Below are 18,534 nucleotides of genomic sequence, written 5' to 3' on the forward strand. Positions count from 1 at the left end.
GATACATAAAAATATTACTAGTGGAATTGAAGGCACAGTGGAAATTAGAGATCATGTATCCATAGAGGGTCCAATTTTTAGACCTTGTGACAATCAACTATACTAGTGAAGAAATCACATATTTTGGAATTAATTCAGGTTTGGGGTTGGCTAAGACGATGTATCAGAATTGCCAGGACGGAAAGTTGTTGGTATTCATCATGGATCAAATACTACATTTGAGGCTGAAAAGGCAGTAAGTGAGGCTAGGATGGGGTTCGTGAATTGCTAGAAAATATAGGAGACTTACTGGTATCCATGAGGTGGAATTGTAGCAGTGGCAAAACTGAAAGATAAGAATGCAGTATTGGATTCTGATGAAGAGCACTTGTGGGTAGTAAGTGGCAAGGTTTAGAATTCAAGCATGTGGCTAAGATATTGTGAGGAGGTAGAAGGTAGTCAGAGAGTTACTACAACATTGCACAGATGATCCACATGAATTTTGAAAGTCACCCATGATGTGCATAGGATATGTTACAGTGTAGACTGTGTCATTGGGTTTAGGAAATGTGGGAAAGTTATCAGGAGGTTGGTAATGTGGGCAATCATGGGATAGCACAAACTTAGGTAGTTTGTTGGGCTCTTTCCCCCTTTTCTTGGAAGATGCAGGATTTAGAATATAATCCTGTCTCATATACCTCAGGACCTTGAGTCAGTCATCAGTGTGTACTTAGTACTCAAGAGTTTTACAGGAGGTATTTGTGTTCAAATACCGGGTTTCACTTAAAGAAGTTGGAGGGATTGGTTTATGAAGAGGCTGAGGATGTAAAAGCATTTACAAGATCAACTCAGATTACTGTATTTTGTTATTTATGTATATACAAATACAGTTATTGAGCATAAAATACTTGTAATACTTAGAGGAAAGCAGTTAACATATTTGTTTATCTGTGGTAGTAATGCCCCTGTCTGTTAGTGGAAATAACTCGTGTATCTACAGAGGCCATTCAGGGAATGTAAACAAATGCGGGGGGTCAGATTGGAGCAAAGCTGATCTTTGCTGTTTGGGAATATAAGCACACCGTGACCTGCTTCAAAAGAAGTCAGAAATCAGATTTTTAAACGTTAAGTCTCTTGAGTTTTCGGTGTTTACAACTAAGTAAAACCAGAGTTTGCAATCTCTTAAGTAAGGCAACAATCTGAGACTATGATTTGAAGAGCATGTAATAGCAGTTTGTCTAATACGGTGGTTTATGGTGGAGTGACAGCAGTCCCAAACCGTAGGATAATGTTAACAATGACTTCCCGGCACCTTCTCTCATTTATGGTAACTTCATCTGTCTTTGTCCTCAGCAGCAGTTATTTCCTTTGCTTATGTTTTTAAAACTTGTGTTCATAAGATTCATAAGAATCACAGAGAAGCTCATTAAAAATGAAAATGTGCAGGGCGCCTGGGTAGCTCAGTCGGTTGGGCGTCGGACTTCGGTTCTGGTCATGATCTCGCAGTCTGTGAGTTCGAGTCCCGTGTCGGGCTCTGTGCTGACAGCTCAGAGCCTGAAGCCTGCTTCAGATTCTGTGTCTCCCTCTCTGCCTTTCCCCACTCATGCTCTCTCTCTCTCTCTCTTTCTCTCTCTCTCTCTCTCTCTGTCAAAAATAAATAAACGTTCAAAAAAAATTTTTTTTTTAAAACAAAAATATCCAGGCTTTGTCTTAAGAGATTCTGATTCAGTAAGTGGAGACTTGGAATCTGAGTCTCTAGCCCCCTGGATGATTGTGATACAGTAGGTCTGGAGACTGAAGTTTGAGAAACACTGACCTATACTGTCTGCTGCTGACGATAGATAAATCTGTATCTGTAGTCTTGGCTTCTTTTCTGAGATCTACATTTCTACGTCCATCTATTAGACACATCTTCATTTGGGAATCCCACACTTTCATTGAAATGAGACATCATTCTTGGAAAGACTTCGACTACTTCTCCACACATCTTAGGCACATAGGTGGAGTACATTTCCCAATCTTCCTTCCTGATAGTTGTGGCTATGTGGCTAATTTATCTCCAGTTCTAATGGGTATAAGTAGAACTCTTCCACACACATTTACCTTTCCACATTTTGTGGGGTGGGCCCTAGAATGGAATGACAGCAGTCGTGTGATCTTGGAAGCCATAGGTTGAAATAGAGGGGTCAAGCCTGGGGTCTTATATGATTGTCTGGAGCAGAATCTCTCACTCTGGAATGCCGGCCCTAGACTGTTTTGTGACAGATGAACTCCTTTTGTGTAATGACTCAAGATTGCATTTTTCAGTATTTATGTTATAGCAGTGTAGGCATATCTTAACCTCTGTAATAGTCAGCACCATTGTAGGTGTTAGAGATCAAATGTGATCAGCTGTGAATAACACAGATACCTAAGGCCTAGATTCTAACTGGGAGATCTCTCAGTCCATATCTCATACCTAGAATGCTTTTGACGTAAAGATGTGGTTTTGTGGAAAGAGCTCTGGACTTGGGCCACCAAACTTCTCAACTCTGCTGCAAGATTGTTTGATTTTGGGGTACATACAATAAAGGGTAGTGTGGGAAGTCACAGGGCCCCTGGTACTCTTGTTTCCACATTTAAGAGAAGACATCTGAGGTCCGCACTTATTTTTGTTTGCAGTATAAGTTACCAAGCCTCTTTCTCAATATGATTCTTGAAATCTTAATTCTTTTTAAAGTTCCTGTTGACTAGAAATGAAGTAGCCAATATTTTGTGTGGAATAATTGTACATGTTGTATGTGGTAGGTCCTGAATAAGAAGTAAACTGCCTTCATTCTCCCCCTTTTTTCTCTCCCCCCTACTTTACTGAATTTTACTCTTAACCAGTAAATATATCCATGGAAACTGAGGGGTCCATCACAACTTGTCTGGTTTGACTGGTGTGAGGGGCTAGAATTACCTCGGGGGTGTATATTTGTAAGGGGAGAATCATGAGCTTCATAAATCTACATTTGAAGCCAGCATCCAAAGTATTTATAATGTAGGTGGTCCCAGGAACACATTTTGAGAAACAGTTCTTTGTAGGCCATTAGTTCTTCCCATCTTCCACTCTCTTGGTGACTTTTCCTTCTGTACATGCCTAGAATTATGGCTGAAATGTTAGTGATACAGTCGAAGACACTATCTTAACTCTCAAGTTATGTACTTTTTTGATAATAAAAAAATCACAGGGCGCCTGGTGGCTCAGTGGGTTAAGTTTCTCACTTTGGCTCAGGTCATGATCTCATGGGATTCGTGAGATTGTGGGTTTGATCCCCATGTCAGGCTATGTACTGACAGCATGGAGCCTGGATCCTGCTTCATATTCTGTGTCTCTGTCTCTGTCTCTCTCTCTCTCTCTCTGTCTCTGTCTCTGTCTCTTTCTCTCTCTCAAAAATAAATAAGTGAACATTAAACAAAATTTTTTAAAAATCGGGGGTGCCTGGGTGGCTTAGTCTGTTTAGCAGCTGACTCTCGATTTCAGCTCAGTCATGATCTCATGGTTTATGAGACTGATCCCTGCATTGGGCTTAAGATTACCTCTCCCTGTCCCTCTATTCCTCCCCTGCTTGCACGCATACGTGTTCTCTCTCAAAAAAAAAAAAATCCGTTAAATATGTGGGCTTTTTTTCCCCCCTTTGAGGCTTCATAGTAAGCATTTCAGTTGTACTGTTATATATGTAAAGATTCTTTTGATTTCCCTTGTAATTTACTGTATTGAATCCATTATGTGTTTGATGTCCTCATTTTCAACATGGCTAGAAACTCCATATATGATTTTGAAGTTTTAAGGTAAAGTTTTCTTTTTTTTTTTTAAACAGTTTTTAACGTTTATTTATTTTTGAGAGGGAGAGACAGAACGCAAGCAGGGGAGGGGCAGACAGAGAGAGAGGGGGAGACACAGAGTCCAAAGCAGGCTCCAGTCTCTGAGCTGTCGGCACAGAGCACGATGCGGGGCTCGAACTCATGAACCGCAAGATCGTGACCCGGGCTGAAGTCAGAAGTTTAACTGACTGAGCCACACACGTGCCCCGGTAAAGTTTTCTTTGTATGGTAAATGGAACTTCATCATATTTGCAGTGCAAAGTTTTTACCCTGTGATTGTGTAATGGAATTGGCATTAAAAATGTGCCCAAGTTTCCAGTATCCCATTACTCTGTTCAGTAGGCTTTAGGGCCATTGTGAAAACAAAAACCAAAATTCTTTCTTAAAATCAGGATGACACTTGCACAAAAAAAATTTTACTGGCTGATGTTGATTGAATTTTATAGCTAATCATGAGTGTTGGGACTAACATGTGGTTAAAGAAAAAAACGTGTGAATAAAGTTGTGGTATTTCTATCAACCAGTCTTTCCCTTTTAATTTTTTTGGGTTAACGTATAATAACCTAGAGATTCATGTTTTGTATTCTGAGAACTTTGTGACAATTGTATACATATATTGTTCTTCAGGAAACAGGACTATATTTTAAGAATGTCTAGCTTAAATTCATTTTACTTCTGTAACTTTAAATACATAGATTTTCATGTTAAAAATGGGATTTTTACATTTGAAGTAATTTAAACAAATCTTAACTAATGGCCAGGAAAACAGAAACCGCTAAGTATGTCAGAGGGTTTGAGTCATTAGCTGTCCAGGGTCACCTTACAGAATTTAGGTCATATGAAGCCAGGCTAGTTTATTTCCAGCTCACCCTGCTGTTATTGTGTAGCCCTTTGAGCTTTCAACCCTTTTTCCTTTGTAAGATCTGGACTGTTTTTATATCCTAATCCTGTGAAGCCATCAAAATTATTTTTCAGAGCTGCTGCTTCTGAAATTGGCAGATCTATAAAGAGAAAAGTAGTTCAAAAAAGACAGGTCCAGATCTCTTAGCTTCCTATTTGTCTTGCATATTGATATCAAAGTTCTTTATTGTTAGCTCTCTTACGATTCTCAGCAGTTTGCTTAAAGAAAAAAAAAAAACAAAACTCCAGTGTTCCTGGATTTTCTTTAGCATTCCAGTTAGAATTACCCAATTCCAAATTTTTGGATATAGAAGTATTTTTTTGAATGTGGCAGTGGTGTTTTGTTGAAGTAGCAAAAATTGATGTGCATCTTGAAGTAATGATATCTTTGCTTTGAACTCTGAGAAATAGAAATATTTTTCAATGGTATGCCAAAAATTTTATAGTAGAAAATGTCTATTAAATATATGATACAGAATTAAAATCCTGAGTGAGTGCACAGATATAAGCTGTTAGACCAAGGGCAACAGAATGCTTAAATTTTTTAAATTTATAATTATTTTTTTGTTAGTTTATTCATTAGTCATTTGAAAGCATTTAGTAGCAGGCACCAAGATTTGGGAAACACTGAGAAGAAAAAAAAAAAAATCTTTAAATTTAGAGGCACCTGGGTGACTCGGTTGGTTAAAGCATCTGATCTCAGCTCAAGTCATGATCTCACATTTTGTGAATTTGAGTATGAAGCCTGTTTGGGATTCTCTCTCCCTGTCCCTCCCCCACCCCCTCCCCATCTTCCCCTGCTTACATCCCCCCCTCATAAATAAATAAAGTTAAAAAAAATCTTTAAATTTAACCTTTTGTTATAAAGGGTTATTTTTTTAATGTTTTATTTGTAAAAGATTGTCTTTGAATCTGTTCACTGACTTCTGTAGGTTGGGTAAAGAGAATCATGATATTTGGAAAAAATGTTAAGAATTGCAGTGTTAAGGTAACATTTTTCTGAATAAAGGAAAAGTAAATAAGAACAAAACTAAATAACAGCATAATATAAGTTGCAGAGAGAATATCCTGAGGTGGAGCATCCAATTTATGTTGCACTGATTTCTCAGTGGTCCACTGGGCAGATGACCTGACACCATGTTGGTGGATGAATGCCACAGTGATCAAAACAAACCATTAAAATGTATTAATGATTTAAATCTTTTTTTTTTAATGTTTATTTATTTTTGAGAGAGAGAGGCAGAGTGCAAGCGGGGGAAGGACAGAGAGAGAGGGAGACACAGAATCCAAAGCAGGCTCCAGGCTCCTAGCTGTCAGCACAGGGCCCAACGCGGGGCTCGAACCCATGAACCGTGAGATCATGACCTGAGCCGAAGTCAGATGCCCAACTGACTGAGCCACCTAGGCGCCTCTGATTTAAAATTTTTTTTTAATGTTTATTTATTTTTGAGAGAGAGAGAGAGAGAGAGAGAGAGAGTGTGTGTGTGTGTGTGTGTGTGTGTGTGCGCGCGCGAGCAGGGGAGGGGCAGAGAGAGAGGGAGACACAGAATCTGAAGGAGGCTCCAGGCTCCAAGCTGTCAGCACAGCTTGGAGCCTGTGCTGGGGCTCCAGAGCCTGACTTGGGGACCAAACCCACAAACTGTGAGATCATGACCTGAGCCGAAGTCAGACGCTTAACTGACTGAGCCACCCAGGCGCCCCTAAAATGTATTAATGATTTTCAGACAGTAAGTGGTCTTACAATTTGTTTTTCCTTAAAATAGTAAAAATGAAAATCCTTTTCTTGGGGCACCTGAATGGCTCTGAGTTGGTTGAGCGTTTGACTCTGCATTTTGGCTCAGGTCATGGTCCCTGTGTTGGACTCTGTGCTGAGAGTGGAGCCTGCTTAAGATTCTCTCTCCCTCTTCCCCTTTGTCCCACTTGCGTACTCTCATTCTCTAAAAAAAAAAAAAAAAAAATTTTAATTTCTGTTCTTAAAGGTAAAAGTTCTGTTTATATTCTTAAAAATTCCTTTCACATCATGTTAAATGATAAGGTATATTCTTATCACATTTTCATAAACACTCATTAGAGCATATAACAAATACGAAATACACACATTAGGGTGTACAGCTCTCTGAGTTACTATAACTGTAACCACAATCCAGGTTAAGAAATAGAATATTACTTGCATTCAGAAGCTTTCTCATGCCCCTACTCAAATTTCTTCTTCCTCTCCAAAGGGAGTCATCATTCCAACTTAAAGCAATCTTTTTTCTTTTTTTCTTTTTCTTTTTTTACTGTATGATCCATTTATTATTATTATTATTATTATTATTATTATTATTTTAACTTACATCCAAGTTAGTTAAAGCATATAATGCAATAATGATTTCAGGAGTAGAATACAGTGATTTATCCCCTGCATATAACAGCCTATGCTTATCCCAGCAAGAGTCCTCCTTAATGCCCCTCGGCCATTTAGGCCATTGCCCCACCCCAAGCCCCTCCAGCAACCCTCAGTTTATTCTCTGTATTTAAGAGTCTCTTATGTTTTGTTTCCCTCCCTGTTTTTATATTTTTGCTTCCCTTGCCTTATGTACATCTGTTTATATCTTAAATTCCATGTATGTATGAAGTCATATGGCTAATTTGGCTTAGCATAATACACTCTAGTTCCATCTATGTTGTTGCAAATGGCAAGATTTCATTCTTTTTGATTGCTGAGTAATACTCCATTGTGTGTGTGTGTGTGTGTGTGTATACACACATATATATATGTATACATATATATATGTTATAGACACATACATGTGCGTGTATATATATGTATATACATATATATACATATATATATACATATACATATGTATATGTATGTATGTGTCTATACATATATATACACATATATATATATATACACATCACATCTTCTTTATCCATTCATTCATCCATCCATGGACATTTGGGCTCTTTCTATTCTTTAGCTATTGTCGATAGCACTGCTATAAACATAGGGGTGCATGTGCCCCGTCTAAATAGCACACCTGTATCCTTTGCTTAAATACCTAGTATTGCAATTGCTGGGTTGTAGGGCAGTAGTATTAGCTTTTTGAGGAATCTGCATACTGTTTTCCAGAGTGGCTGCACCAGTTTGCATTCCCACTGGCAGTGCAAAAGAGATCCTCTTTCTCTGTATCCTTCCCAACATCTGTTGTTGCCTGAGTTGTTAATGTTAGCCACTCTAACCAGTGTGAGGTGGTATCTCATTGTGGTTTTGACTTGTATTTCCCCGATGATGAGTGATGTTGAGCAGTTTTTCATGTGTCTGTTAGCCATCTGGATGTCTTCTTTGGAAAAATGTCTATTCATGTCTTTTGCCCATTTTTTTCCACTGAATGTTGAAGAGTTGTGGATGGAGACCATATAGCCCACAAAGTCTTTGGCTCTTTACAGCAAATTTTTGTTGACCCCCCCCCCCCCCCCCCAGTTTAGTGAATGGTCTTTTTGCCTACTTTTTATTTTGTATGTGCTTCATCTGTGTGTACTCTCTGAATTCCATAACTGAAGTTCTTGACATTGAATTATCTACAATTCATCCTCGGTAAAGGAAATTCCTTGGGAAATCAAGTTGAAGTGTTGTTCCAGAGGTTTTATTATTATGAGTAGGTTTTAAACTCCTAATATGGAAGATTCCATAGTTTTGCTTTTCTGAAGGATAAAGCTATCAAGCAGTTATACTGGCACATTTAGCTATTTTTTTGTTGCAAACCTTTATTGATTTGATGGAAATCATAGTAGGGTAATACTGTCAGAAATAGCTAACATCTGGGGTGCATGGGTAGCTCGGTTGGTTGAGCGTCTGACTTCTGCTCAGGTCATGATCGCACACCTCGTGAGTTCAATCCCCTCATCCCCTCATCAGGCTTACTGCTGTCAGTGTAGGAGCCTGCTTTGGATCCTCTGTCTACGCCCCCCTCCCCATTGCCCCTCCCGACTGCATGCTCGCTCGCTCGCTCGCGCGCTCTCTCTCTCTCTCTCTCTCTGAAGATAAACATTAAAAAAAAAAAGAAATGGCTAATATCTGTTGCGTGCTATGTATCAGGCTCTTTTCTAAGCACTTTACATATGTTATCTCATTTACTCCTTGTAACAACTCTGTGAGGTAGGTAATATTATCCCTACTTTTATAGATGAGGAAATTAAGGCATAAAGAGTTAAGTAACTTGCTTAATGTCATAAAGATAATAATGACTTTGGAAGGGTCTTTCAGTACTTGGACGGCTAGTTCACGAAGGCTTTAATAGGTCTTAACCCCCTTTCTCTACTAGGTGATGCTTCTGTAAATCCCTGTAGATAAGGCTAGTATTTGAAACTTTGGTGCAGGGTTATAATTCTGTAAACTCTCAGAAAACCCTCTGACTCATCATTATGCCCTTCACATCAACATATGATGCTTTTACAGAGCAGTTAGTCTAATCACTATAAACATAAATCACATCTCTTCACAACTTGTTCTTTGTGAAGTTCCATTTCTTTTATTATATCTCTGCTCACATACCACCTTCTCAGAATGGTCCTCCCTGACCATTTTAACTAAAAGAGCCTACTTCGCATCCACTTTATATTATGAGTCACTCAGAAATGTTTTATATTTATAGGCTGTTTTCTCCATTAGAATATAAGCTTGGGGCAAAGACTTTGTCTTTTCATTTCAAAATAGAGTGGATATATTTTCTATCATTCTTTCCATCCCTTTGCTATAACCAGAACCTAACTTCTCTCACAACCCACTTGCCTCCTAATTCCTTGATTCATGAGTTGAGTTCTTGCATACTTCTTATTACTCCGACAAGCCACTGTGCCAGTGTCATCTTGGAATGTCCCCATTTATTCCACATTCTTCCCACCTTTGTACTCTTTGGTAATTTCCAGGACCCCATTTTTTCCTCCTTGATGATTATAATTTCTGGCTCACAGTCTTCTCTGTCCCTCTCCTTCCTGATTTGATGATAATTTTAATAGCAGTTCTTTCTTTTGTTTTTCAACTCTTTAGGTATCCACAGGTATGGTCAGATGCTACAGTCATCACTGGGACTTGTTCTGCCTTTATCATGAGCTCTGAATTTCTGCTTTCGACTTAGGAGTAACGTGCTTATATATGTTAGTGAAGTTCTGTAATTCAGTCTTTATCAGTTTTATGTGCATCAGGATCAGCTGCGGAGCCTTGGTAAAGCCCAAGTATACTGGGTCATGCCCTCAGAGATTCTGATTCCGTAGGTGTGGTTTGATGCCCCTGAATTTGCATTTCTGTCACTTTCCTAGGTAATACTGAGCCATGTCTTTGAACCTACATTTTCAGGAACACTGCTCTAAATCATACTTACCCCGCCCTCTTCTACTCTGCCTCAAGTTTCCATTCACATTCTTGATTTCTTTTCTTTCTATTGATGATTTCTATGATTACTTTACTCAGGTAAAGGCCTTCTAAAGAGGGATTTCTCATGTTTTCTCTTCTTGAAATGAACATTTTTCTCTTTACCCTTTTCATGTTCTTTTTTCCTTCAGTGCCATTCTCTTTTACCTTGTTCCTTTGTCTCATTTTCTCCTGTTGATTTTTGGCTCTTTATCAGTTAATATTTTGCATCTTAGTTTAAAAGTTTCTCCTACAGTAAATTGACCTTTTCCTTCACCCTCCAGATATGATCAAATAATCCCTTTCCCTCAAAATATTGTTCCATTTCTCTCTTCCTTCCTCTGCCAAACTTTTGGAAGAAAACTAATGGCTTAACTCCTTTAGTATATATATCTTGATTTCTTTTCTTCTTTTTTTATATTGATTTTTTTCTTACGAAATGTATTGTCAAATTGGTTTCCATACAATATCCAGTGCTCATCCCAACAGGTGCCCTCCTCAATGCCCATCATCCATTTTTTCCTCTTCCCCACCCCGCTCCCCATCCATCCTCAGTTTGTTCTCTGTATTTAAGAGTCTCTTGTGGTTTGCCTCCCTCCCTCTCTGTTTGTAACTATTTTTCCCCCTCCCCCTTCCCCCTGGTCCTCTCTTGAGTTTCTCAGAATCCACATATGGATGAAAATATATGGTATCTGTCTTTCTCTGCCTGACTTATTTCACTTAGCATAACACTCTCCAGTTCCATCCACGTTGCTACAAATGGCCAGATTTCATTCTTTCTCATTGCCAAGTAGTATTCCATTGTATATATAAACCACATCTTCTTTATCCATTCGTCAGTTCGATGGACATTTAGGCTCTTTCCATAATTTGGCTATTGTTGAAAGTGCTGCTAAAAACATTGGGGTGTAAGTGCCCCTATGCATCAGCACTTCTGTATCCTTTGGATAAATTCCCAGTAGTGCTATTGCTAGGTCATAGGGTAGATCTATTTTTAATTTTTTGAGGAACCTCCACACTGTTTCCAGAGCAGCTGCACCAGTTTGCATTCCCACCAGCAGTGCAGGAGGGTTCCCATTTCTCCACATCCTCGCCAGCATCTATAGTCCCCTGATTTGTTCATTTTTGCCACTCTGACTGGCATAAAGTGGTATCTGAGTGTGGTTTTGATTTGTATTTCCCTGATGAGGGATGATGTTGAGCATCTTTTCATGTGCCTGTTGGCCATCTGGATGTCTTCTTTAGAAAAGTGTCTATTCGTGTCTTCTGCCCATTTCTTCACTGGGTTATTTGTTTTTCGGGTGTGGAGTTTGGTGAGTTCTTTATAGATTTTGGATACTAGACCTTTATCCGATATGTCATTTGCAAATATCTTTTCCCATTCCATCTGTTGCCTTTTAGTTTTGTTGTTTCCTTTGCAGTGCAGAAGCTTTTTATCTTGATGAGGTCCCAATATTTCATTTTTGCATTTAATTCCCTTGCCTTTAGAGATGTGCCAAGTAAGAAATTGCTGTGGCTGAGATCAGAGAGTTTTTTTTTTCCTGCTTTCTCCTCTAGGGCTTTGATGGTTTCCTGTCTCACATTCAGGTCCTTTATCCATTTTGATTTTATTTTTGTGAATGGTGTAAGAAAGTGGTCTAGTTTCATTCTTCTGCATGTTGCTGTCCAGTTCTCCCAGCACCATTTGTTAAAGAGACTGTCTTTTTTCCATCGGATATTCTTTCCTGCTTTGTCAAAGATTAGTTGGCCATACATTTGTGGGTCCAATTCTGGAGTCTCTATTCTATTCCATTGGTCTATGTGTCTGTTTTTGTGCCAATTCCATGCTGTCTTGATGATTACAGCTTTGTAGTAGAGGCTAAAGTCTGAGATTGTGATGCCTCCCGCTTTGGTTTTCTTCTTCAATATTACTTTGGCTATTCGGGGTCTTTTGTGGTTCCATACAAATTTTAGGATTGCTTGTTCTAGCTTTGAGAAGAATGCTGGTGCAATTTTGATTGGGATTGCATTGAATGCATAGATTGCTTTGGGTAGTATTGACATTTTAACCATATTTATTCTTCCAATCCATGAGCACGGAATGTTTTTCCATTTCTTTGTATCTTCTTCAATTTCCTTCATAAGCTTTCTATAGTTTTTTCAAAAAAAAAAAAAAAGGGAAGGAAAACTTCCAGACTCATTCTGTGAGCCAACATTACACTTTGATTCCCCAAACAGACAGAGACCCAGCAAAAAAAGAGAACTACAGGCCAATATCCCTGATGAATATGGATGCAAAAATTCTCAACAAGATACTAGCAAATTGAATTCAACAGCATATGAAAAGAATTATTCACCATGATCATGTGCGATTCATTCCTGGGCTGCAGGGCTGGTTCAATATTTGCAAATCAATCAATGTGATACATAACATTAATAAAAGATAAGAACCATATGATTCTGTCAATTGATGCAGAAAAAGCATTTGACAAAATTCAGCATCCTTTGTGAATAAAAACCCTTGAGACAGTTGGGATAGAAAAAACGTACTTAAACATCATAAAAGCCATTTATGAAAATACTTATTTCTTAAAATCTGCTTTGGTTTCCAAAGTTTTATTGGACAACCCATTCACTGGTCACGTGACTCCAAGGTCTTAAATGTAGAGATCTCTGCCAGTCTATGCAGTACTTTATATTAACTCTCCTTTACCCTTTAAAATTTCTGTTCCTTTGCTTTGTAGTCAATGCTTTTCGTTTTTGCTTTTCTGATTACTTCTATTTTCATTCACAATAATACCCTTTAATCCTTCTCTTTTTCTTGAAGTGTGGAATACTTTCCCTACCATCTAAATCTGTGCTATCTAGTATGGCAGCCAATAGCCAAATGTCCCAGTTGCAATATGGCTAGTTCTGACTGAGATAATCTAATCTGTTAGTATATAATATGTACTGGATTTTCAAGATGAAAAAGAGAATGTAAAATGTCTCACGAAGTTTTAAAATCTTGAATATATGTTAATAATATTTTAGATATACCGGCTTAAATAAAAATATTGCTAAAATTAGTTTTACCTGTTTCTCTTTTTAAATATAGCTATTACACCTGTGGCTTGATTATATATCTGTTCAGCAGTGTTCATCTTTCCTTAAAGATCCTCCAGATGAGTTTTCCATGTAATACACATTTCTCTTCTGAATTACAATACCAGTTCTGGAACATTTAGTCCCCATCCCCCACCCCCCATAACATACTAAGCTTCTTTAGAACCAGGGTAATTCCCCATAGTGCTTTACATATACTGGGATATAGAGATAAAAGAGATAGAAATATGAAAAAATGTATATACATACAAAATAACATGAATAAAGGGCTTGGCTAGCATTATCACTTTGTCAAAGAGGATACTTACAGTAGATAATGCCTGTTGTGAGGTTTTTGCTAAATATGATGGGAAATATGAGGGCTTGATATGAAGGGGAGGTGAGACTTTGCTCTGAGATATTAAAAATCTAACATGTACTTACCCCAAGGATATTCAGTCACCCCAGGCCACGCTGGTGGTTCTGAACTATGCTGTTGTGATTTTACTGCCATCTGGTGTCAGGATTAGGAAACTGTAGTTCAGCCTTTTGCCTGCTCCCTTACCCTGCCTCCTGCTGGAGAAAAGTAGGCACTCTTTCCTCTGCATATGAGCCTGTATCTTCACACCCTAGATAAGTTATCAATAAGAACTCTAATTTCAGTGTAGGAAACCTTTATTCTCCTCCTTGGAGTAGGCTTTCCTTGGCTTCCTTAGTAACTTACCAGTTTCCCTCATGTTTCTGTGGCTATTCTTTTTCATTCTCAGATAGCCCATTTCTCTCCCAATGTAGTAATTTCCTAGTCCTAAGTGTTCCCTTAATCTAGTCCTAGATTCTAGGTCCTACCCAAGGCTTTAAATAGAAAAAATTACATAATAATCTATTTATAGAAAAATTTATAGTTATAGCCAAAAAGGTTCTTCTAATCTTGACATTGGTATGTCATTGGTAGGCAACTGCCTACTAAGATGTTACATGAGCATCTCAAGCTTAAAATATTCAAGGCTAAATGTGGATCTCCTACCCCACCCCAGTTTCTCAAATCTGTTTTTTTCATTTCAGTAATCCATCATGCCAGGATTCTGGGAATCATCTTGGCAACCCCCGTCTCTTATTCTCATTAGTCAGACATTCACCATGTTCTATTGAGTCTACAAAGATACATTCTTGTATGTGTTAAAGTAGTCCCCTGTTCTGACCTTATCTAAGCTACCACTGTCTTTTGTCTGCCTGAGTAAGCTCCTAATTAGTCTCCCTGCCTATACTCTTGACTGCATTCACATGTTCTATTTATTTATTTTTAAATTTTTAAAAATGTTTTTATTTATTTTTTTGAGAGTGAAGACAGAGCGTGAGCAGGGGACGGGCAGAGAGAGAGGGAGACACAGAATCCGAATTAGGCTCTAGGCTCTAAGCTGTCAGCACAGAGCCTGACACCAGGCTCAAAATCAGGAACCACGAGATTATGCCTGAGCCGAAGTCAGATGCTTAACCAACTGAGCCACCCAGTCACTCCTATTTGTTTATTTTTTTAAGTAGGCTTCACGCCCAGCATGGGGCTTGAACTCACAACACTGAGATCAGTGCTTAGCAACTGAGCCACCCAGGTGCCCTGCCCCCTATGTTTATTTGTTTAATATCAGCCTCTCCTTCTAGCCTGAGAGTTCCATGATGAGGGAGGGACTCCATGCATTTGGTTCACCATTGGGTCCCCAGCACCTAGTACAGTTCCTAAGATGTGTGTAATGCATATGTAGTCACTTGGTTCTCAGTGATGTTGATATGGCTCCTGTTGTTTTGGTAACTCAACTTGAACGTATTAGAATTTCTTGAATTCTTTATTTTGGCAGTAGTATTTTGTCAGTTCATTTATCATGAATGAGTTTTAGTTATTTTCTACTTTGGTCCAGGAAACTTAATTGTACCTGTAAGGACAATATGTATTGGGTATTAATCTGCCAATGACAACTTAAATATTAGGGACTGCTGATCAATATACTGAAATTATTTTCTTTTTTTTTAAGTGTATGTTTATTTATTTTGAGAGAGAGAGAGAGAGAGAGAGAGTGAGAGAGAGTGTGTGTGTACAAGCAGGGGGAAGAGCAGAGAGAGGAGAGAGAGATAATACCAAGAAGGCTCCACAATGACAGTGATGTGGGGCTTGATCTCAAAACCCGTAAGATCATGACCTGAGCTGAAATCAAAAGTTGGACACTTAACTGACTGAGCCACCCAGGCACCCCTGAAATTATTTTCTGAGCATTTGAAATTACAGGCCAGTGGTTTATCTCTCAGCATTCTTCTGTCTGAAATGCAGTGTTCCTTAATTTTCATATGGAAGTATACTTGCTAAATCTTCAATTAAAACCTGTTTGACTCTGGGCGTTCGTTTAAATAGAGGCCCAGGTCTTGATAGTTTTAGTAATTTTGATTTGCTTTGATATTTTAAAGTTGGTTTTGTTTTCTAAAGTTTTAGAACTCAGACTTAATTTCTGCTTTGAATTGATTATATTGCTTAATAAGGAAATTCAATTTGTAAAAGTAGAGGTGAGTTATTAAAAGCTGGTGTTTAGAGGTAAGCAACAATCTGTACACTAAGGATGCAAGCTCAAGAGAACAAGGACTTAATAGGTATATACCAGGGTTTCTCAACCTTGGTATTACTAACATCATGGGTCAGATAGTTTGTTGTTGTTGTTGTTGTTGTTGTTGTTGTTGTTGTTGTGTGTGTGTGTACATACGAGACCTGTCCTGGGCATTGTAGGGTTTTAGAGCATCTCTGGTCCCTACTCACAAGTGGCAACCCCTCCTCTCCAGCTGTGACAACAAAAATGTCTGTAGAAATTCCCAACTGGCACGAGGGAAGCAAAATCATAGCAATTAAAAAGCCAGTAGTATAGACTATAGAAGAGGATCATAGTCCATTAAATGTCTCACTGGGGAAATCTTTGGCATTCTCTAGATGTCACTGAGAATGTGGTAGCTCTGTGGAATATTGCTAATGGCAAACGGAAGTAGAGACTATAGGACTGTGTTTTTCACAGTTTAAAATTTCTGTTTGCTTAGAATAAAGTAACTTTTGCCCTTAACTACTTGGTTCTACCCCAAACTGAAGAAATGTAGCATTCTAAATCACATTTCACCAATAAAATTTCATTTTGTGGACTGACATTAGAAGTTCAGTGGTGATTAAAAAAAGGGGGGGGAGTGGGGAACCAAGATTACAGTAAAGAGCAGCTTGTAATCAGAGCTTTTGCCATTTGTATTGTGTACATATAACTTACAGGATATAATTCACTTTTTCTTTCCCCAAAGGGACATGAGAGACGGCTTTAGAAGAAAAAGTTTCTACCCTTCCCATTATGCAAGAGACCGATCTCCTCATAAAAGAGACCCTCCTTTTTTCAGAGAATCGCCTGTAGGTCGAAAGGATTCTCCACACAGCAGGTCTGGCTCCAGCGTCAGTAGTAGAAGCTACTCTCCAGAAAGAAGCAAAACGTACTCTTTCCATCAATCTCAACATAGAAGTATGTATTTTTAAGACTTCTTTTACAATCTCCACTAATGAGGAAGTATTGATTCAGATTGCCTTATAGGTATTGCTAAGAGAGAAATTTTTTTAGCCTTTTATTTTGAAAATTTTGAAACTTCTAGAAAAGTTGAAAGAATAGTATAATAAATACTACACAGATTTTTTTGGAACCGTTTCAAGTTGTGGTCCACATTGACATTTTACTTCTAATTCTTCAACACAGAAGATGTGTGTTTGTAGTCATGTTGGAAAGTTACACACTCTTATATTTTCTGCTAGTTCCTGTATTAGTCCATTCTCTTCAGTCTTCTGTCAGTAGAAGATATCTATCTCTATATATCTGATTAGTATATTTTTCATGAAAAATCTCAGTGGTTTCCCCTAAATAAAGGTGTAGCCTTATTTATAGATGCTAGAGCTAAATCCTACCTTCATTTTTTTTTTTTTTCCAACCTCCAATTTGTTTGTTTGTTTGTTTTATTTGGAGTACCTAGACATGCATGGCATTCTGTGCAATCATAGCATGGCATTCTGGCTGAGTTGCTCAGTATGTATTGGAATAAATAAATGAAGCAACTTTTTTAGATCTTTCTGGACTCCACTGCCTGCAATTGAGCTCATTTACAAACACTTCCTCCTGCCTGCTAAATGCAAGGCACTGTGTTAGATAGAAGGATATCCCCGTCACCAGGGACTGGAATATATTTAGGTATTTTCCCCTTAACTAACAACAATTTTATCAATATGTAAATATAACAGATACAAGATAATTTTTTTTTAATTTTTTATTTCTTTGAGAGACAGAGAGTGCATGAGTGGGGGGTGGGGCAGAGAGAAAGGGAGAAAGAGAATCCCAAGAAGCTGTGTACTGTCAATGTGGAGGCCAGCGCAGGGCTCAAACCCACAAACTGTGAGATCATGACCTGAGCCGAAACCAAGAGTTGAACATAACCAACTGAGCCACCCAGACACCCCTAAAATATAACTTTGATATAAGAATTGATATGTCATAAATGAGTTAACCTGGCATGAGCAGGTCAAGGTGAGAGAGATTCTCACTCTGGGGGTTAGAAGAACACATTATGGAGGAAACGACATTTGGGCTCATCTTTTATTTCAGATTTCTACAAGTAAAAGTATCTTCTAGGTGGGGAGAATTACAAGCCAAGATACAGACACCAGAAAAGTCAAGGATATTTCTTTTTCTTTACCTTTTTTTTTAAGTTTCATTTATTTATTTTTTGAGAGAGAGAGAATGAGCAGGGAAGGGGTAGAGAGAGAGGGAGAGAGAGAGATAATCCCAAGCAGGCTCCCTACTATCAGCATGGAGCCTGATGTGGGGCTCAAACCCACAAACTGTGAGATCATGACCTGAGCTGAAATCAAGAGTTGGATGCTCAACCTATTGAGCCACCCAGGCACCTCTTTTTCTTTACTTTTTAACTTCCTTCCTATTAAATGTTCTTCCAAAGTATAAGAGTTTTAGTTTAACAGCATTTGCTTCCTACATGTTCGGACTGAGAGAAGGTTACTTCAAATCATTAGATTGTCTCCATTGTAGCTGTTGCTGGATTCCTTTATTTAACAAAAATTTATCAATTTTTTACTGATTTCAGAGCTAAGTAGAGTGGGGCTTCCAAAAAAAAATATTTTTGGATACATGTATATGAATGGTCATACAGGAGGTAAGAATGTCATTTGAAGGATTTATAACAAACATTGTAACTTACATATGCCCACTTGCTTAAAATAAACATATAGTTCCAGGTAACTGAAAGCTTTTCTGTGGAGTTCAGGCTCTAGAGTTTGGTATTTTCTC

General features: G+C 38.3%; 1 protein-coding gene across 8 annotated transcripts in view; it reads left to right on the top strand.

Annotated features, from left to right (window-relative positions):
- PPHLN1 (periphilin 1) overlaps positions 1-18,534 on the top strand; it is a 142,417-nt gene that overhangs the window by 40,015 nt on the left and 83,868 nt on the right. For all 8 annotated transcript variants that reach the window (XM_006933619.4, XM_006933622.4, XM_011283878.3 and 5 more), the window contains one exon: positions 16,499-16,710. In XM_006933619.4, the coding sequence (XP_006933681.1) occupies positions 16,499-16,710 (212 nt within the window). The remainder of the gene's footprint in view (positions 1-16,498; positions 16,711-18,534) is intronic.

This window comes from Felis catus, chromosome B4 (genome assembly GCF_018350175.1).
Source record: "Felis catus isolate Fca126 chromosome B4, F.catus_Fca126_mat1.0, whole genome shotgun sequence".
NCBI classification, from domain to species: Eukaryota; Metazoa; Chordata; class Mammalia; order Carnivora; family Felidae; genus Felis; species Felis catus.